The sequence below is a fragment of the Pezoporus flaviventris genome, unplaced genomic scaffold, assembly GCF_033815535.1.
Source record: "Pezoporus flaviventris isolate CSIRO_AGI_PZ_B2104156 unplaced genomic scaffold, CSIRO_AGI_Pfla_v1 ptg000006l, whole genome shotgun sequence".
In the NCBI taxonomy this organism is placed as follows: Eukaryota; Metazoa; Chordata; class Aves; order Psittaciformes; family Psittacidae; genus Pezoporus; species Pezoporus flaviventris.
The window spans coordinates 3,181,011-3,203,190 of NW_026892554.1; the positions used below are offsets into that span (position 1 = coordinate 3,181,011).

Sequence of the window (22,180 nt, forward strand, 5' to 3'; positions counted from 1 at the left end):
ACTTTAAACCTTCTGGGGCTGACGTCAGGGATGACAACGCTCCGGTGCTTGAGTATTCGCTCGGTTTTATTCAAACGGCAGAGGTGAAGTACAAACTGTAGTTACAGAGCGATTTGTTTCCTTAAAAACAGTTTGTGTTTTACATAATTCCAAACAACTTTCAAAACTAAGTTGTTGAACAGTTTCACCTAAAAGGCTGGGGTTTGGTTTTAATCCATTTAAAAAGGGAGCTGAATGAGAGGAGTCAGAATTAAAAGCGGTTATATGTACTTTTTCCACTCTAGAAGGAGGAAAGTGAGGATGCAGGTACAGATAGTTCACCCCAGATTCCCATTGTGAGGGCTCTAAGCTCCTAGAAATACTCTCAACTCCCAATGCAGCTTTTTCTGAACCATTAGTGGGTCGTTTTACCTGAATAAAACCTGAAATCCTAAGGGAAGTATCTGCTGCACCTGGCTACAACTGCATGTCACACTGCTTCTAGGTCAGAACACAAGTATCACATTAAATTTACATAACAAAAATCAACAGAAATAGGGTCAATGCATCCACGGTAACCTCTCCTGCCCTAAAACATCCACTGGACTGAAAAGAAGGATGAGAGTTTCATTTAAATAGCGTGAATTTAAATGTTAGAAGAAAGGGGCAGTAAAACCTAAGCCCACGTATCATTGAAGAACAAAAAGTTGCAAGTAACGATTCTAATTCCCAAAACATACAGGTCCTTTAGTGTTTCCACAAAGATTCTCCTAAAGGATCGGATTCATTTTGGTACAGAACAGAAGAGGGAGGATCGCTCTGCTGCCAGACTAGAAATCAAAGACAAAACCACAAGAAGCACTACCAGCATTGGAGCAGATAACTTAAAAAGCGCCGTGTGAACGATCACTACAGGTTACATCAAAAATATGATACATTTACTTCTTTCATCTCTTAACATTATAAGATAGAGGTTGGGCAAAGTGCACCAAAAAACTGATGCATGATAGTTCCAATACGTTAAACAAAATGTACTATATTAGAACATTAATAGTTAAAAATTGATGTTGACTTCTCGTCCAAATTCAGATGGCTTACCGCGTCCTAGAAATCCTCTGGAAAAATGAATTACCAAGTTCTGACTTCACCTTCTTTCACGGTACTCCAGGTGATGAAAGCATACTCCTAATGGAGAGGTGAAGGATAATTATTTGCTATTGCATTTCAATTACTGTAACAAACTAGTGTCACATCTCAGCAAGATCTCCCAGCAGCGTCACAAAGCGTGTCCCAGTTTCCGCTGTAACAAGTCACTCCAGCACCCACCTGGCTCCAACCCAACACTGACCCCAATGCAACCCCCTGTGAGGAGCTAATGGTTTATTCACCCTCCACCAATTATTCATCTTGATTCCCATGTTTGTAGAGTAATATTGTAAAATCTAACTATTGCAGCACCGGCGTTGCTGGTTTAGTTTCTAGGAAGAGCGATGGATCCAGGTGCTGCTGGATTTGCTATACATTTTAATTGAACAAGTGTAATATACAATTCATATTTGAACATTATGCCATCCAAGTCCACACAATGTCCATCGGATAAATCAATGTGATGTTGCAAGAAAATACACAATCTGCTTGAGCTAATAAAGTTCCTCATCACGTATCCGAGATAGATCCAATGCCTTTTAGTATCAGACTGAAGCCAGAAATAACCAAGTGTGCTTTATGCAGGCGAGCATTCTGACAGTATTTAATGGTTTGCAGCATCTGCTTGTCGTGGCCAACCTTCTTCCTCCACACCAGAATCATATTCTTCCTCAGATGAATCTTTAGTGGGAGCCCTATAATTAAAATGAACTGATCAGATACTTCAGATACAGTTTCTGTAGCTTATGGTCAACATGTTACCCCAGTGAAAACTGCCCTGACAAGCATTCAGCTCCTGAATGACCTTCTGAGCTGAAAATGATGCTATGCAGATTACTACCAGTAGGCACTCTCATTACTGAGAGCAAACAAGCTGTTGAATTCAGTTAAGTCATTTGATTTAATCAATAAATTTTGTATTTCCAGCAAATATGAACGGTGGTGCTCTACAAAATCCCATAAAGCAGTCATCAGTGTAAGTAATCAGTATCTGTAAGGCAGGATACTTTCCACTCCAACTATCTCCTTTGAGACACAAGCTTCAGCACAGAAAGGAATACAAACCATGTACCTCAGTGGAGGAAGTTACCCCCAAAAACTTGTCAGGGATAAAAACCAAGCCAGAGTTCCTCAATTTCAGACCTATGTTTTTAACCTGATCCATTCCCTCTCAACTCCATCCTTTGTTCACTTAAAATCAAGACAGTTTTGTATTCCTAAATCCAGATTTTTCCCCATGCTTTCATCATTCCACCACAACCTTACCACAATATAACCTTTACAACACTAAATTGTTTTAAGAGCTCAGCAAATCAGTACATGTGCCTTTGTGGCTCTTCCTTCTTCTGCACTGCAAAAGCAATGGAGAAGAAAAACTGCAGCAGCCTGCACAAAAAATCAGCCTCAGTGACAGAAAGTAGTAGGTGAAAGTAAAAAGTTCCATTTCAGGAATTTCAGTAGAGTCACAATTAAACTTCAGCTTTTTACTGTTAACTTATGATGCTTATAATTCACTTCTATTTCTACAGGTATACACACATACACACACAAAAGCCTCAAGTAACTTCATATGCAAGTTTATTTTTAGATTTCTATTTAAACCCTAATGCAATACAACCCCAAATTATCCCAAAGCCCCTAGACAGAATAGGCACTAGTTGGGCTGTGTGCAGCATACGGAGACTTGGATCCCTTTTAGGTTGTGTGTTTATAAGCTTGTTCCTACAGCAAACAGCAGAATACCTGTCTAGCTGTATAACTCGTCTGCTCTGAAACATCTGTTACGGTTTTACCTAATGTATCCTGGCTCTTTTTTGCCTTCTACAACATCTTTGTCAACTTCCACGCATACAATATCAGAATTGGGCACTTCAAACATGGGCTCCAGTAACAGCTTCTCCTACAAGAAAATAGAAGGGGCAAAACATTAGTGTATATCACGTCAAATATTTCTTCCACATAACAATATGGTCAGGAAGTGATTTTCAGAGCTAGAGAGTTTTCTTGGAAGAAAAGACTTATTGCATCCCATGTAAGACCCAGAACTAAGTGAAGCTGTGACTGAAAGCTGTCATGTTTAGGTCCATATACAAAAACGTAAGTAGCTTCATTTACTCAACGTGAAAATTTACTCACCATTATAGATCGAAGGCCTCTTGCACCAGTTTTTCTGTCCAGGGCCAGTCTGGCTATAGCCTTCAATGCATCTTCAGTTACATTTAATTCACACTACATATAGAAAAAAGGCAAATTTATTTGTTTCATTTATAACTCAAGAGTGGGTTGACTGCAACAATGCAAGTGTTACTGACAATAACAGCAGTGATTTACTTGTTACAGACCAAAACAATTAACCTTTAAGCTTCAGCTACTCTTTGGTTTCGACTAATGTTACCAGAATTTACTATGTCCCTTTATCTCTACACTAAATGAAGTGGCTGTTGAGGCCTACTAGGCAAAGTCACGGATGCCCATTTGAACATGAACATCAAGTGCAGCTCAACTACTTCCAGGTTACTCACCCCACAAGGACAGTTACCCACTGTAAGCCAGTCACGTTTTAACCAGTTTGCTTACTTTTTCTTCCACAGTGGGGAGGTGCACATGTGGGGGGGAAGAAGCGATTTCAGCTGCTATTTTAGATCACTTCAACACTGTATTTATAAACAAGAATACTGAAGAGTCCCCCAGATAAAAACTTCAAACCTTATCCATGCTGAACAGGGCCTGGTACTGAGGAACCACAGCATTTCGTGGCTCAGTAAGAATCCGTACAAGGGTTTTCTCATCCAGGCTGTGCAGAGGGACCACCACGGGCAAACGTCCCACAAACTCGGGAATCATGCCAAACTCAATGAGATCCCTGGCTTCCACGTGACGCAGCAAGCGATCTTTCTCTTCAATTTCTTCCTGGGGATCAGACTCCCCACTTATATTAGCAAGATCAGCAGCTGCTGCAGCCCTTCTGCCTTTGCCCATGTTAGCTGGCGTGCCAAATCCTAGATACTGCAACACAAACATGTTATCCTTATAGAATTATAATAGTTACAGTTTTTAATGTAACTAAATCACTTTCTATGTGCATTAAAAAAACCTGAAGTGATTTACTAGACTCAGGAAATTACTTACAGTAAAATTACACCCCTTGCACAATCAGTTTCTTACAACATTTAATTCTCTCAGTAAAGTACTAAGACACCAGCCTAACAGCAAGGTTATCAACGTATCCTCATCAGTTTACACATCCCGGTGGCGCTAAAAAGGGTTCTTCAGATGTTAAGCAAATGCATGCAAGAGTGCTTGCATGAAAAGCTACCTGAATTATCATAAAATGTGGATTTCAGTTACCTCTCTTGTTAGAAACAGGGTGCACATTTGGCAGAAAGCTGCAGCCACAAGAACTCTGTCCCCAGACATGAACACAGTGAACTGCATGACCAGGCATTTTAAGCTGATGTGAGCTTTTAGCACCATTTGCTCAAACTATGAGTATAAACGGTGGAAGTTTTTTTCTGGGGATATCAAAGGTTCTCTCAGTTTCCTACTCAGGACACTCCAACTGAAAGAAATCCTATTACAATTGCTACAACTGTTTCACATACTCTGTCTTTAAGAAACACTGGACACTGCAACAGCATTAGGTTTACCATGTAAGCAGGGACAGCAAGTGGTCCCCCAACAGCCTTTAACCCTCCCTATTTGCATATGCTAAAAATCTCTCTCTGGAAGCAGAGATCACTGCAAGCTACTTAAGCCTACTAACAATAGGCTTGTTCTTTGAGCCTACCTTTCTTAGGCTTGACCTCAGGTACCCAGATAACAGACGGAAACCCCCTGCTCTATAAACATAGTGCGTTTATACATACAGCACCACCTTTAAGAGTCTCTACTGTGAACAGTAACTACCATAGTAATTTTTCAGTTCAAATACAGCCTGATGCACTCACTTTTTCATTCTTCCTCCTGCTGATAATTCTGTCCAGACCATTAAAAGCACCAGAAGCAACAAAGAGGATGTTTGTTGTGTCAACCTGCACCGTTTCTCCACGTAGTTTACGAGAATTCTTTTCTGGAACATTTACTATTGTGCCTTCGAGTAACTTTAACAAGCCCTGAGGAGGAAAGAAGACAAAGCAATAAAAAAATTCCATTGTGCAGCATCATATAAGGCAGCACACCAGCCTGTGCTGACTTTCATAGAGGTACTTGCATTCTTTAATCCCTTAAGCCTTTATAGTAACAGCAAGTGCCTAATGAAATCAGTTTTCTATATGATCCCTCTCAAGATAGACAAAAACCTTCCTTTAATGTGACTCCCATGCACATTCTGAGCTGTACTTAGCAGTAAGTTGCTTAAAGGGTTTTGTTGAAACAAAATGCTTTCTGTTCTTGCCTACATTATGCAACTTTGCCATCTGAATGCTGCAAAGATGTTTTTCAATTAAAATGTTTCTATGAAGCAGTCGTGAGTTTTATTTTGAATGAAGAGGAAAGATGAGGGTTTCAAAAGGTTAATAATCAGGGTACTATAGAACTGTGACTCTATACACCCCCATGCCATCGGACACACAACAGACTTGTTGGGCTGCTCCCTTACAAAGGAAAATCACTCCACGAAGTACTCACTTGTTGAACCCCTTCTCCTCCAACATCCCGTAACTGATGAATGCCAGGAACACTGCCAATCTTATCTACTTCATCCAGAAAAACAATTCCTGCAGTTACAGAAAATGGATTTAAGGAAGACTCCACTTTTTAAGAGAAGCAAGAACTTACACATAGGGAAGGGAGAACATGATTTAAGACAGCAGCAGTCTGTTCTACTTCTGCATTGTAGGTTACAAAATGTACACAAACTTGTCCAACTATGGACAAGAAGAAAAGCTACATGGTATGCGTAGAGGTCTCTTCAGGTCTGTTATTCCCGATTTAAAGTTCAGGTACATGCAACAGGAACACCAATAACAGAAGTACTGGTGGTCTCATTAGAGCATTTACGCGAGTTTAACACAGTCTATGAATGAACTTCAGAAAACATGCTGCAAAAGTTTACCTTGTTGAGCTTTCTCTACATTGTAGTTGGCATCTTGAAGGAGTTTTGCAATGACAGATTCAATGTCTTCACCCACATAGCCAGCTTGGGTCAAGGTAGTACAATCACAGATGGCAAAGGGTACATCTAGGCATTTAGCTAGAGTCTGAGCCAGCAAGGTTTTACCTGATAAATAAGACCTGTATGTTACAACCACTACTCATTTCTCTAGAGCACACAAACCCAAATATTTACCATAGAGTCATCATTACTGTTATTAGATACTCTAAATGATGCCAGCATGCTCATATATTCATATAAGAATACTTCCCAAAGCAGCTAGTTTTCACAAATAGTGTTTTTTTACACTGGCAAGCTGTATTTCTCAATTAAGCTAATAGTACATGTTTGAGGTAGCTTGAAATGCACACAGTATCACAAATAAATCATCACACAACAGTAGAAACCAGAACACATGTACTTGCATAGATTAAAGATTAAATAAATCAGTAGTCCTTTGCAGACACTCAGGGTACAGTGCAAAGTCCAACTGCTCCTGCTTTGAAGTTGGGGAGAAACAGAACTGAAGTATTATTTAGTGAATGTTCTCCCAAATAGCCTGAAGAATGCTGTCACCTCAGCACAAACACTCCCACTTCTTATGAACATTCAATTATCAGTTCTCTTTTAACCCCCCCCTGTAACTCATCTGTCCCAGAGGTGAAGCACAACACTTTCTAAGCGCAGCATCTCAGCTTGCCATCTAAACACAAACTTTAAAATGCATTTGAAATGCATGAAAGTTGCACTTTTTAACCAGGCAGTAAGGAAAACTACAGGAATAGAGCTCCTTCCTTTTCAAGGCCATTTAGCTCAGCTTCTTACCATGGCATGAAAGCACAAAAACCCCAGTTTGGAATCCATAGCTTAGCTTTTTTATACACCAAATTGGAATAATCACAGAAAGAGGAAAATCATTCAATAACAATCAACTGAAGGAAAAATCTGAGACCTATAAAACCACACAGCAGTAAAATACCTGATCCAGTTGGTCCAAGCAGCAAAATATTACTTTTTTCAAGTTTTATGTCATCATTGGGTGAATCTAGGACTTCTCCTCCCCGTTTTTCCTGAGGTATCTGCTGGTTCATTTGTTGCTGCATTGATGCTCCCAAAGCATTACCATGTGGACTGATTCCAGCAATCTGCAGAAGTTCTGAAGAGGACAATAAGAGAACTGTGTGAGCACCACCAGAAGCTTTAATGCAAAATAAAAGCTTGGTGGTTCTGTTCAGTTCTGCAAATCTCTAATTCTAGCTATAGAGAAGTTAAGAGATAGGACAGCAACAGAAAAATGGCACAATTATTACAAAAACGTGAGTTTCAACTATATTTCTGCACAAATATATTTGCATATATGAAAAGAATTATCTAAAAATATTCCTCTACAGTAAAAACAAGAGAAATTTTCAGTCCTTACAAACTACCTCATTTTAACTGTAGTTTTTAGTATGTTTTAGAACACATGAGAAGAAATGAACCCGAAATGTTGAACTCTATGATGAAAAAGTACAAGAACTGGTTTACTGTGATGAGTACAAAAGCAGGGCCCAAGTCTCAAGACTGAAAGAGTTGTCTTGCTTCAGCTACTAAGGTTTTGGCCCTACACATGCATATGGAGACTGAGCTGGGTTTTCTTCTTTCAGAGCACTAGTTTCAATTGGTTTGCAGGGCAGAATTTTAAAGATCAAGCAAACTGGTTTGAAGAGGTGTAACTGGGATTACAAACTGATCTACGCTAGGCTAAGGAGTTCAACAGCCAGTGAGAGTTCTGGTGGACTGAAAATAAACATAAGTGACATGACTCAGACAAAAAAAGAGGGCATTCTGAGGTTCAAGGTGACAGTGCCTTTTAAGAGTGCAAATACCCTGCAGTTGCATAACTTCCCTTATTATCTATCTTACATGATACTCTGTGTGGTATTACCTATATAATCACATCTCAGACAATTCAACTCAACTTTGCTCTACTGAGAATAATTCTAAGAACAGGTAATTATTTAACCAGCTTCAGAAAAGGCATTTTATACAATTTACCTGCTTTCCACCTAGAACTAGATAAGGAGTCAAATCCCAGTCAGCCCTTTTAAAGCTGCACTCAATGCCATCAATTAAATTTACTTGCAGAAGAAAAGCAAACAGGATTTCAGCCAACATTTCAAGCTAGCAGTCACTAAAGACCATTCTGCATTAACATGAAAACAGTAGATATTGCAGAGGAGGACATGAGGAGAGAGTTCACTTACTTGTAAATCTGTACTCATCCTCCCGTCTTCTGATTTCTAATTCTAAGAGAGAGGATGAAAACAGTAATAAATATAAGTTGATAAAAGCTTATAAATTCTCCACCTCTTGCCCTCTTCTGAATACATCTCATCACTATGTATGAATGCATTTCTAACACGAAATCCCCACATGAATTACTTTCTATTGCTGCCAAAATTAACCCAAACCCCAACCTGCTTTTAAAATGACAGCAAGTTTTCTGCTACTTAAACAAGTAACAATCTACTGCCTCTGATTAGATTTTAGTTTCAAAACCATACATAAGGGGGAAAAAATGCAGTAATATAATTTTGCTTAAAAAGGCTTCCCTAAACTCTCACATTCAGATCTGAGTGTTACAACATAACATCTCCCATATTTCAAAGTACCGTTACAAACATTTTCTGCCAGTCCCCCTGGTTATGCACCGCTTTATTTCCCTGTAGAGGGTTAGGAACTTCCCAGTGCCAAGTACACAACTACTCTCCTATCATTACCAGAACAGTGCTACTCATGTTCCCTCCTCAGTTAAAACACTTCTTTATATAAATTCAAAAGCAAAGCAGATTTCTGTTTGCTCAGCATACTGTTTTTTGTAAGAGAATATAAAACACCTTAAAAAAAAAATCAAGGTACACTTTGAATCAGAGACAGTAACTTAAGCCTACTTCTAAAAATAAATTAAGATCAACATAGCTACATTCTTACTCAGCAGCAAAAGTACTGCCAAGAGTAACTCCATCTACACCTACTAGATATGGAACAATACTATGGTGACCAACAGATGCTGCCAACAGCAGCCAAGTGAGGTTGGAAACCCAGCTATTCATCAAATTACCTATGCAAAATAGTATCTTCATGATCTGCATTGTGGCTTGCTGATTAAGCAGCAGATTTACTGTTAAGCAGTAAATGAGATTAGAAAGTAAAATTTAGGAAGCTTGCTTTATGAAGTTAAATACCTAATAATACATGTCAGTAAAAAAGCTAAACATTTAACACAGAAGGCAATACCCATGGCAGCACAGACCTTCTGGATTACTCTTTAAAGAAATCACATAAATTCACATAGAGTAAAAATTAAATCTAATAGAAACTCCTTTAGATCATGTCATTTTCAGAACATCTAACATCAAAGTAAAACCTTTCTCAGGTTTCTTAAGTGAGGGCCCTGAGATTGATTTGACCAGAAAAAACATCAAACATCATACAAACCCCTTGGTGTTAAAGAAGTCTGCTTTTCAACTTCTGCTTGCTGTCTCAGGTTAGCTGGGATATTATTGTAGATCCTCTTGTAATGATTGTACACAGCAACCGAAAGCACCTTCTTGGCAAAACACTGACCAACAACGTATTTGTCGAGGTAGTTGTAAATCTGAAAAATAACTCAATCTTAGTAACACTTTACATCACCTTGCAGCAGAAAAAACAGTATTACTGTGCCAAAGATGGACTCTGGCCTAAAGCCATCACTACAGAACTAAGAAACAGAAAGACAACAATTAAAATACAGAATATATTCCTGTTAAGTTTACTTAAAACCATGGAGCTTACACAATCACACTGTGTCTCTCAGTTCTCCCCTACTAATATTTAAACCCATTGTCATTTTCACCCAAATTTGTAAGAACAACAGAAAGGGCAGCCTACCCAGGAGCTATGCACAGCTTCAGCAACCACCGCAGTCCACTAGAACTGAGAAACACAATAAGCTCCCTCACTACTCGGGAGAGGGAAACCAAATGATTTAAAATGGGTCATGGCCAGAAGCTAACCAGTCACAGTTCTCACTCAGAAACAGGCCAGATCCAAGGTTCTGCAGCTAGAGAAGGAAGCTGCTAACATAAGGGTACAGAATATGCCAAGAGCAGGAAATAAAAGATACTGCAATTGGTGAGGGTTGAGGTTAGCCTCAGGGTCACAAGGAGAAAATGAAGGTGCTGGACTTCAGTCACAAGATGAAGGCAGAGGAAAAACAAGCCCAACTGCTTCTATTGGATCTACTTGTTTCCTTTATCAGTGCTCTGCTGGGTCACATAGCTCCTAAAGGTTTAATCTTGAGCTAATCATCTTTATTGTTTGTTGCTCCAACCATTACACACCTGATGCAGATTAAGAAGCAAAACATTCCACCATGCTGCAATGCAAGGAAACGCTGGAGTGACATTAAGAACCAAACCTTTTTCGGTGGAGGCGGCGGCTTCTGCTGGAATGCCAATTTCACAGCTTCTGCTGCTGACTCGGGCTCTTTAATGATGCTCTTCTTTGTGTCCGCCTCTGACAGTACAACGAAAAAATGGTGACACTTTTCACACTTCACAAAGCGGGTGGAAGCTGCAGGAAAAGTAAACCAAAGCAGTAAGAGGAATCGTTTAGACAGCATGCATTAAACTGCCCGAGTTGGGCACACATGGGACAAGCACCTGTAAGACAGCACAGCCACCTCTGTGTTTACACACTTCCCCTTCATTCACCTTCAGAGCTTTAAAAGCAATCACTGGACTATGAAATCTGACACAAAGGGAATACAGTTTGCTCAAAAAGTCACAATGCAGGGCAGCAACCAAACAAGGGAGGAAAAAACAAACATCTGTTTCATACTTATTCAGTAACACTACATGTAGAAGAGGAAACTCTGCACCTCAGAGCAGTGCAAAGTTAATGAGGAGCTGTTCCTAACTCTCAAACTAACAGGCAAAAAAACATGGCTAAGGGTAAACTACTCTAAAGTGTGGGGAAGCAATCTACAGTCTCAAAGAGATGTAGAGAAAGGAGATACGTAGCAGCTCCTTGACTCTGCATCCCACTGGCTGTGGAACACAACACAGCACGCTCGAGTCACCTAAACCCAGTACACAGAGTGCAGCAGGATCACCCGAAGGGTTCATCCCAAGCAGAGGCAGCTGTGGTATGCAACAGATGAGCAGGACTTTGATGTTTTGCAAGATCTTTTGCTTATTTATTTGTACTGTCAAGAAGAGAACAAACTTCTTTTGAATCCCAAAAGCCAAACCCCCCCCACCACTAACTTTGTGAACTCTGTCTCAAGAAAACGTGTTACCTGCAGAGACTGGTTTCAAGAGCCTGCAATTTAGAACTTGTGCTACTTGTGTTATCCTTGGGAAAAGCAAAGTTGAAATAGTGGAAAATAAGCAGTAGAGAAGAATAAATCTGTCATTCAAAATAGACCTTTTCTGACCATATTACCATGCTGTTAAATGCAAATCACATGCAACAGGACTGACTTAAAGTAAATGTAGCAAAACACGAAAAACTTGCTTCAACACTTCTGAAACCATAAAAACTTCTTAGCAAATGCCCTGACCAGTGTAGTAGCAGCTGATTTTAATAACAGCCACTAGCAATAAATAAGCTGCTTATTTTTAACTTGTTGTTGCCTCCCATAGAGCTGGCATCAGCAAAGAGGGGTTTCTTTTAACCCCTCACACCTTATAACCGGGTAAATAAGACCAGCACGTTCTTTTAAGAACGTAGCACGTAATACTATGACCATCACAGCTTTATTAACTCTACTCCAAAGAAAACCTGTCTAAAGGATGGAAAGTTCTTCTGGCATCCTTCCAAATTGCTGTCATCTGCCTGATGGGAACAGGGTAGAGAACCACCTGCCTGCACCCACCCTGCTCACATAACTGTTATTTAGCAACAATATTGTAGGGGAAAAAAAGCCCAGACTCTCCCTGAATGGTCACTCAAGACACCTCTGATACTCTTAGTGACCACAGTGCCACGAGGCTGTTATCCTTCCTTATGCAGTGCTAAAAGTCAGCTTTATTAGTCAGCTGACAGTATTGCAGTCATCTGACAGCCACAAGAAATTTGCCCCTTAAAGATCCACAAGGATGGTTAACTAAATACAAAATAAAGAGCAGGCTGTAAGAATACTATTGTACATCTTTTACACAGTATTTTTTCAGTGAATGATGTTTTAAGTACACTTTTATCAATTACCCCAAACAACACAAATGAAGCATATTAGAGATCTTCTAATTTTCAGCAAGACCAATAGAATCCCAGATTGGTCTGGACTGTAAAGGACCTTAAAGCTCATCCAGTTCCAGCCCCCTGCCACGGGCAGGGACACCTTCCACTAGAGCAGCTTGCTCCAAGCCCCTGTGTCCAACCTGCCCTTGAACACTTCCAGGGATGGGGCAGCCACAGCTTCTCTGGGCACCCTGTGCCAGGGCCTCAGCACCCTCACAGGGAAGAGCTTCTGCCTAAGAGCTCATCTCAGTCTCCCCTCTGGCAGGTTAAAGCCATTCCCCTTGTTCTGTCCCTACCGGTCCTTGTCCAAAGCCCCACTCCAGGTTTCCTGCAGCCCCTTTAAGCACTGGAATCTGCTCTAAGGTCTCCCCTTAAGGAGCCTTCTCTTCTCCATGCTGAACCAGCCCAGCTCTCTCAGCCTGGCTCCAGAGCAGAGCTGCTCCAGCCCTCAGAGCGTCCAGATGGCATCCTCTGGACTTTCCAGGTCCACAGCATCCATGGTTACACAGAAACATTGATGTATGCAGAGCCTGGGGAAGAAGGCCTGGTTGTCAAAACACAGTCACGTAACTGGCCAGTTTCTGTCATCTACACAGCAATGTGGAGATATGCATCAATGAGTTTTAACAGGGGAAAAGAAAAAAAATAGGAAGTTTGCTCTAAGTGTAAGGAAACCAAGTTTAAGTACTGCTCCTTCCCTAAAACCAAGCATTCAAAACTTCAAACAACTCTACTATTCTTAAATACTGGCATGTTCTTTTAGCAAACATAAAAGCACAGCAAAGAGCCTCCATGTCAAGTTACCTCACTGTTATAAAGTCCTCTGTAAATATTTACCATGTGCTAAAATGCAAGTCAAGAGTTATTTTTGCTTCGGGCAACATTAACACAGAGGCTGCATTTGCAGAGAGATTTGTGAAGTCGGCAGGAGCTGACCTTGCCAAAGAGAAAGGCTGAGTTTTTACAATACATACAGGAAGCCAAAACAATTGGGGGATTAATCTTAAAAACACTTGTTGAGATAATGGGCTGCTATTAAACTTCTATAATAAACATCAGGAAAAAGAGAGTAAGGAAATCCAGCTGTGGAGGATGGGAGCTGACTTGGTGGTGTCGGGTGGAGGCAGTAAAATCAGTGCTTAGACAAGGCTTTTTATGTTGATCAGTTTTACGGCTATTGGATCTCACTCCACATCTGAGGCTCACATCTTATTTCAGTGATCACAAAATTCTTCTTACAGAGCCTCACAACACAAAGCAACACAGGAACTGCTGAGAAAGCATGTCCAAGCAAAATTCCTTTTGGTCTGCATCATACTGCTCCTTAGCTGTTAATTACTGGAAAACCATTACCAAGCAAATCCTCCTGCAAGATTTGTGAATACAAAGGGAAGCCCCATTGAAAACGAACTCCACTGACCAGCCTGTCCCACTGCCACTCAATGGCAATTAATTCAGTAATAAATGTGGCTTTTAGTCAGTATTTTGTTCCCCTGCTTCTCAATAAATGTCTGAAAAACCCTATTTAGAAACAAATATTTCCCTTTGGCTTTAGACGTTTACTTAAGGTTCTGCAGTTCAGTCATTCAAACCAGATCTGAAAGAATTCATCATTTTTCCTAACTAAGCAGAGGCTTGTCTGAAAAACCAAATTACAGCATGTTTAATACAAGCTGCAACCCATTCATTTTGGGCAGAATGGGACAGAGATCGCTCTTATTAGTTTTTGCTTTCTTCTTTTTAATTGCTTTTAAGATAATTAGAACTTTACTCTTCTGTTCTCAAGTGCTTTAATATTCTACAGTTCTGCTGGGAAGCAGTGTGCTCAAATGAAGAGACTAAACTGGAAGACAGACCCACGACTCCCATGGATTTCTGAGAAAACAGAGCAATCACAATCTTTGGTTTAATTTAAGTTACCAAGTAACAGAGAACTGAGGACTGCTCTTACGATGACCAGAACTCTGCTCTGCTCCATTACCTGGTGACACTGGGCTTAGTTTGAACTAGTTAATAACAGATTCATTTAAAGGCTGTAAAATCTTTAAGCCTCAGAGTAGAACATGCAAGAAGAGGAGACAAATTCAGCTATTCAAAGGGAGCTTCCCCATATTTTGACTTTCAAGCTCCTGACAGATCTGACCAGCTGCAACACTTTTTACAAGTGTAAAGCAGGTTTCCAGTCCCAAGTTCTTAGAGGTTTTGCAGTGAATTTGAGACTGCATATAGAGGCCATTTTCTCCCATAATGTTAGTACGGATGAATCCTCTTCCCAAGGAATCTGTCTTAATGACACTGACAACATACTAAATCACATCTCTGCTTTCCAGTGATAGACTGTGACTGTTCAATGGTATTTCCAGATAAAAGCACAAACCCTGGTAACAAGGGGAGCAAACACATCAGTGAAGTGAGAGAGTTTCAAAATGTCTCTGCCTACTCATAAAGCATCTGATAAGAAGGTAAACAAGGTTAGAAATCCTTCCACTGATTTCAACCACACCTAGTCCAGGGAGAGGCCAACATACTGAACGCCACGCAGGATTCTATTTCTGGCTCCATCAATTCGTGCCAGGTTTTTCAGAACCTCACTGCCTATAGTTTCAAACAAACAGAAAAAAGCTTATTGTTTCTGGGTAAAAAAGAAAATTAGTGGCTGAGGACTGATACCTGTACCTAACATAAATATACTGTTATTATAGAATTGTCTCGTGATTCAGGATGTTTGATCCGTTTTCTTAAATAGCATTTTATACAAGTAACAGCAAAAAATAGCACATCCGCTCATTATTTTCACCCACTGCCACATTAACTGGCGGAGAACAAGTTTCTGCTGACCCTGTCTTAAGCTTCTTAGTGCACAAGTCCGATCATGACTTGCTGCTTCCTCCTTGAGCCCCATCAACTAACTGGTATTTGCTTTTTGACAACTATTTTCTAAGCTGGTCTCATTAGCACTGAAATAAGGGAAAATGTCTTCAAGTCTGATTAAACCTAAAGCATAACTGGCATTAATTTGGACTGTACTTCAGAAAAAGTAGCTACTGCTGCTGGACACCAGGTATCTGACACAGCTTGGGTTTTCTATTTGAACTTTCTAGCTTCCCATTTGGAATGTATTATGGATCTGATTTTGCCATGGAAGATCATTCTAGGAGGCCATCTGTCATACACTAATTCCTCTGCTGGATAAAGTACATGCAGGATTAAAGTTTTATTATTTAGTAAACTGAAGACATATTATAAATGTGTCTGTGTGTGTGTGTGAAATAAATATCAGTAGTTAAAGCAGTATTGTTTATGTGAGCATCTCTTCCACGGAATAAAACTTAATGAACTACTTTAAAACTGCCTATTCAGTTGCAGTCCGAATTCCACTACCACATTCTGCTCCACCATACACCATAGGAAATCACACAGATGTACCCACAGAGACAATACACACGCCAATGTGGCAAAAGTATAAGGGAAGTTTTGACATTGTACAATTAGGTAGGTTAACAGTTAGCTATCAGAGTATGTTAGATCACAAATACACTCATATCTGTGTCTATTTAATAAAGTATTGATTAAAACTTACACACAAAGGTCTCCACGTGTGTGCACAAGTCGCCACACTTCGGGCAGCGCAGCTGGTTCCCTCCTTTCCCAGAGTTTCCAGAGCTGGACTTTTTACCACTGCCCTCACTGACAGACTTCTGAAACAGATTTCCAGACAATCAGGCCCCCTGACAGTGGAGCTGTTACATGAGGCAGCTACCAGCATGTTACAGAATCCAGTAATATGGATACTGCAATAGCTGGATGACAAAATAACTACTGCCAGCATTTGGTACTGTCTTTGAAAACCAAGAACACAATACAAACATTTTGAGTGTTCACACATCTGCATTTCCCAGGTACGCCAATTTTGGATCCCCATGGAAGAGGCATCCCATACCTTGACTGGTACTAGAATAGTAGCAAGCTCAACTGTGTCAAGAATGTTTTAATAGTATATTTCAATGCAATTTATTCTAACCCCAGAGAAGAAAATAAATCATACTTAAGAGCAATTTCATTATCACAACTGTGTTGACTCTAAGGGTTTCTGAAGCCACAACTCCTCTCGTGTCCTTGACAGCTGTAGCTACCCTGGCAGATATAGAACAAGCCTCTCAAATTGCTTGGAAATATTTTATTTTTCACTTCTAAAGCAGAGTTTCCTGCCAGAGCCCTACTTGTCTTTCTCTGTGTTACCCTACATAATGGTGTTGAAGGTTAACATTGTTTAAATCTATATCCATTGAATGCCTTCATAATTTGATAAATAATAAAAGCTATTGTATTTTAAGAAACTGTAAACGTCTCTCTTCCCTCTTCTAAGGCAGTTCCCCATTTTCTTAAGCCTTGCTTGCCTACTCATTTCTCCTTGTAACTCTTCCCCCCCAAAAAAAGACTATTAAACTTTATCTTCCTCCTTCATCGGTTACAATACTTTAATCTGAAGCTTCAGGACACACCTGTGTCATCTGGACAGCTCCTGAGATGTCACAACATGCCACACTAAGGCAAAGTTATCTCCTGTGAACTTCCAAAATCTTCTTTGCTGACTAAAGAGCAGTTTTATTCTCAGGTAATCATTTATCTGAAGAAGCTGTTCATTAACTAATTATAAAGAAAGACTAGAATAAAGCTAGAATAAAACTTGTCTTGCTTTGTATAACTACCAAATCAGTGCTGAAAACGACATCTTCCAATGTACTCACTTTGAAAAGCCTACTTGGGAATAGCAGGCTTTTGAAGGAAAATAATTCTGATCTCTTTCCTGATATCCTGAAACCTGTTGTGGATTTCTAACATTCTACAAAGCTTTCAAGTGTCACTTTACACTAGGCAAAGAGATTTATAAAACTGGGAAAACCTTTAAGGGATGTTTATAAGGTTTGTCTGCTAAAAAATTCACTATCATTTATTTTCTCTTCACTGTCACTTGTAGCAATTTGAAGGATCAGAAATGTCAGGACTTAGGAAAAATTTCAAGAAGATTCTAATTGGAAGTAGGGAAAAAACCTACTCATTTTACATAAGCTACTGACCTACTCATTTTATATAAGCTACTGAAAAACCTAATGAGCGGGGACTACCTTGTTTCCATCTCCAGAACCATCCTTGCTTGCACCATCTTTTGAAGCAAAGTACGCTGGTGTTTCTGAAAAGTTCCTAAGAGGGATTCGTCTCAGGGAACAAGTTTCAAAAGTCCCAAGTTTTCCTAAAACAGGGATGCGTGAACGGCCACAAGTGATACCTGAAATAAAAGGAAAACATGAAAATTAAACATGAAAAATCCCCCAGTTCTAATCCCAATACCACCAAACCTCAGAATTTATTGACATTAAATGGAGCACAAAGGTTTCAGCAACAGCACTGAACTCTCAACATCCAAATTTCAGTTACTCAGTACAAACTCTCTTCACCACCTTTAGAAGCTGTTCATCTGATGTTTGGCCTGGATTGCCCCAAAATGACTCAAAATTAATTCCATTTTCTCTGTCAGACAATTGACAGCCCCATTGTCTCATGAAATAGGGAACATCCCAGTTATGAAACTGATCCTCAGAGTGATACACACAACCAACGACCAGCAATTAATGTGAAATAATTCAACCACTGAAATACAGAGACCCCTTTGAAGTGTCTCCTTATTACACAAAAGTTACCAGTGAAGTATCTCAGCCTCATGGACTGCACATCTGGATTTGGCTTTCACTTGTGAACTCTACTAAAAACCAGTTTCCAAGAGTCTGAGGTACCACTTGACAACACAAAGCTGTCCTGAGGAAAACTGAAAGGCAGCATCGTATTTGGCACACGCTGACAGACCGGCACAAGTAAATTCAGCATAATCTTGACTTTGTTGGGACAGCTTCTTGCCAACATGAACAACAAACTCTTTGAGCAACTAAACAGCCTCTTCCTCCTCTTGCAACAGCGGGTAGGATTACATTTCATGACTAGGTATGATGTGAATCAACATATGTCATGCTCCAGATTTCAACATCTCTCACGATCCTGATAAACAAGAGCCTGGAACCCACCTCTCCTATTTAAAGTGGCAAATTTCACCCTTGCTCTCTAGTTTTGACAAGAGCTTTGTGACTTGCTGACTGAAGAGCTGTACAGTAACAACGAAAATTGTAAACCTGCTGATAATACATGAATTTTCTGTTAGAGAGATGAGAGAGTCCTACAGAAAACTCCAAAACCTCTTCTAAAGCAAGAATAAAACCACTAAGAATGGCAAGAGTAGTGCAGTTCATTTGCTTTGGAAGAGGTTAACAATGAAAACTAAGAGCTGGAATTTCAGTTGAAAGAGGACATTTAAGAACATTCACATGGCTACTGTAACAGGAAAAGTAAAGAAGAAAAGCATTACGGATGAGCGTAAATTTGCAAGGAAAACTCACACAGGCTTCTGCAAAGTCACAACCAAGAGGACCGTGTCAAATGAGATTTGGTGTTGGTTTTATTAACTTACACGCAGCTTAAGATTCCTCGAAGATGATTTGCATTTATTTTAAACACAACTAAAAAAGGAATCTTTGGAAAATCTGTACTAGCATTGCTTTTGTCTGTAAACATGAGGGAGGAATAACAATCATTGTGCTTTCCAATCCTGCATTCCTCTGCTCAGTGCCACTGCAGCACAGCAAAGCACTTTAGATTTCGTAGGATAAGCTATGAAAATAACATAGTAAACTTAAAAATATTGGCTTCCTTTCACACACAGTTGTGTTCTTTCAACTGAATCCGCAGACTGCGTGTGCCAAGCGCACTTGTCAGCTGAGAATAAGCTGTGGTGTATGTTTACAATGCGATAGCTGTTCCGCATAAATTGCTTCTCTTGGGGCCTCATAGATGGTTCCTTTATTGAGATTTGGTTTACCACTTCTAAAGGGAACTGAGAAAAGACCCCTTAAATAGAAAAACCAAAATACTTCACCTCCCCTGAACAAAACCCCATGTCATACGGCTTTGCTGCAATACAGGGAGATTCAGGCTGAAAGGATGAAGCACTAACACAGAAACTCAAACATTTTACCACTAAGCACTGCACGTGGACTAACAATCACTGACTTTAATTCAGAGAGCACCGTTGATACAGAAAATGCACTGAAAAACTGTACTGGATGGACTGCAAAACTGCAGTGAGTTGTGAGTGCCACCTTACTGCCTGTGCCCCTCTATTGATCAGAAACACCGCAGCTGTGGGACTTCACCTCCAGCCTTTGAAAGGACGCTGGCAGCAAACCCAGGCCACGCAGCAGCATTATACCCACACTGCAAGGCTCTTGTTGCTGCTAAATTCACTTCACTCTCACAGTTTAGCATTCTGGGAACATTAAACTCACTCTTCTTTGGGTGCTGAACTCTAAAGGCTGGAGATAGGCTAAACAAGGGAAAAAGAAATCATGTTATTGCTACATCAGCTTATGGCTAAACACGAAAACCCCATCCCTGTGCTTATCACAAGGTCTGAGTGGTATTTTCTTGACAAAATCTCATTGTACAATTAAAAAATGAAGCACTAAGGAAGTTATCACAGCGACTTTCCAGCATAAATAAGCTCAGAGGCAGACTTCTCAGAGGAAATTAACATTCCAGCCCAACACCTGGCAACTTCCACTGAATGATCCAGACACTGATAAACGTTCAGCTATGCCACAGCTGACACTAGCACAGCAGTATGTGCTCACACACACCACAGGCAGTCTCAGGTGGTTGCCTGAAACAGTAAACTTAAAGGACATTTAAATGTTGTTGTAGTAGTGGCACCTATCCAGGGTGTTCGGATTAGTGTGTTAAGAAATGGGAGGCTCCTTTGCACCTTATTAACCTTTAACTGATACTGACGAAATAAATACTGACTTTTAGGCCAAGCTTCAAGTACCTTAGAAGAATCTATTGCCCAAGGAAGTGACAGGAAGTCTGTGACAAAGCTCTCTCTGTCCCACAAGCCACTTCATCAACCTGACTGATCCATGCACTCTGAATACTCTCAAGCTTTTACCAACCAGCAACAGCAAAGTACCTAGCAGAACACATAATGTTACAACAAAAATGCACCAAAGTAAGAATATTTTTTTAAAGACTTTCATGGAAAGCTGATGCATAAATAATCTTATTCCTCTGTATCTGTTTTAGTTTCCTTTGTTCTTTCACATCACTTTTAAATCTTAAGTTTTAGCAAGAAAAAAAAACAAACTTAAAGCATATACAGTTCTGAAGTGAATTTAGAATGTTACTTGCTTTGAATTTTATTATTTCAATGGGTTTACGTGAGGCCAGGCAGCCTGGAGGTGAACTGACTGGTTCAAACCTTTCTGTACAGGTGATGTCACACATGTAAATGTGAACTCAACTGCACTGAGTTAACTCACCTCTTGAAGGCAATAAATCATCTCTGACTTGTCAGGCTACTGCTGAGGGTACAATTAGAATCTTGTGGCAACAGCAGAGACCTTCAGCACAATTCTGGGGTGGTCTGCCTTTCCCCAAGCAGCACAGGGCACGTCAACCCTCACTACCCACAAGAACACCATAAAAAGCACAAAAGCAGTAGAAAAGGAACAACCTTCTCCTGCTTCAGCTTCCAGTAAGTGTTTTGCTGAGTTTCACCCTTCCACCGAGTTGGAAATAACTATTTGCTATGTGAGCCCAAATCTTTGTAAGAAACATTTCAAGTTTAGGCTGCAAAAGACAGGCTTTTACTCAGTCAGCTAAGCACACTACTGGCACTGCAGGGTAACACACACTGTGCGACTGCTGCTGACAAGCACTTCTGTCGAAATAAGCTCTATTATTGCATTACATTTCCCAGAAGGTGTTTCAACGGGGGGTTGTTTTCCAGAACTTCACACTGTGGAACGCTGCCCTTCATCCTGACGCGCCACCGGCCGTCCCCTCGCACCACCCGGGTGACAACAGCGAAAGATTAACAGGAAAAGGAAAGAAACAAACACCAAACAGGCCGGGGCAGGCTCCACTGAAGCCTTTATCGCCGCGCTGCAGCACGGAGCTCCCCCGCCGGCCGCCGCCGGGCTCATCCCCCAGCAGCGCCTCCGGAGCGCGGCGCTCCCCGCTGCCCCCGCTCCGGTAGCGACTCTGCGGGCTCCGCTGCCCCCGGCAGCAGCGGTGTGAGGGGCGCGGAGCGCTGCCAGCCGGCGGGAACGGGGCTGCCCCTCAGGGGAGCGGAAGCCCCCCCCTCCCCGCCCACCTCCGTGAGGCCCCGGGACGGAGGGCCCAGCCCCGCCGGCTGTAACGCCAGGCCGGGCCGCGGCGGGGGAGGACGGCGGTTACCTCTCCGCGCGGAAGGCAGCGTAGAGCCCAGCAGGCGGGCGGCGGCGGCGCAGCTGTGGCAGGCGGACATGGTGCGGCCGCGGGCCCGGCCCGCTCCCCCCCCCGCCGCCGACTAGGCCTCGCTGGCGGCGGTGCTGCGAGCCCCACCCGCGCCGTAAACACCCCCGTGCTCCGTGCGGCGCCGCCTCAATGACGGCAGCGCGCTGCCGCCCTCCGTCACCGCGCACACCGCGCGGACTACCACTCCCGGCGGGCAGCGCGCGGGGCGCCTAGCCGACAGAGGCCGCTGAGCCGCGCGGGGCACCATGGGAGATGTAGTCCGGGAGTGAAGGGCGGGTGGGCGCCCCGTCGCGA

General features: G+C 41.4%; 1 protein-coding gene across 2 annotated transcripts; it reads right to left on the minus strand.

The window, feature by feature from the left end:
• Positions 1 to 48: 48 nt before the first annotated feature.
• On the minus strand, positions 49 to 22,008 carry CLPX (caseinolytic mitochondrial matrix peptidase chaperone subunit X). 2 transcript variants are annotated; one of them, XM_061446633.1, is made up of 14 exons: positions 21,827 to 22,008; positions 17,614 to 17,774; positions 16,068 to 16,185; positions 10,662 to 10,816; positions 9,698 to 9,857; positions 8,464 to 8,505; positions 7,197 to 7,373; positions 6,179 to 6,343; positions 5,752 to 5,840; positions 5,073 to 5,237; positions 3,832 to 4,131; positions 3,262 to 3,354; positions 2,919 to 3,025; positions 49 to 1,820 (listed from the first exon to the last, which is right to left on the minus strand). In XM_061446633.1, exons 1-14 carry the CDS (start codon positions 21,894 to 21,896, stop codon positions 1,730 to 1,732), a joined length of 1,893 nt encoding a protein of 630 aa, XP_061302617.1. In that variant the 5' UTR covers positions 21,897 to 22,008; the 3' UTR covers positions 49 to 1,729. The 2 variants fall into 2 exon arrangements, with proteins under 2 accessions (XP_061302617.1, XP_061302618.1); XM_061446634.1 differs by lacking the exon at positions 8,464 to 8,505.
• Between the last annotated feature and the right edge of the window lie 172 nt (positions 22,009 to 22,180).

Excerpts from the sequence above, each read along its gene's own strand:
- CLPX (XM_061446633.1), bottom strand. The coding sequence starts at position 21,896 with ATGTCCGCCTGCCACAGCTGCGCCGCCGCCGCCCGCCTGCTGGGCTCT. Across the intron at positions 17,775-21,826 it reads GCTGCCTTCCGCGCGGAGAG|GTATCACTTGTGGCCGTTCA; the intron begins GTAACCGCCGTC and ends CTTTTATTTCAG. Across the intron at positions 4,132-5,072 it reads GCAGGAGGAAGAATGAAAAA|TATCTAGGATTTGGCACGCC; the intron begins GTGAGTGCATCA and ends TTTGTGTTGCAG.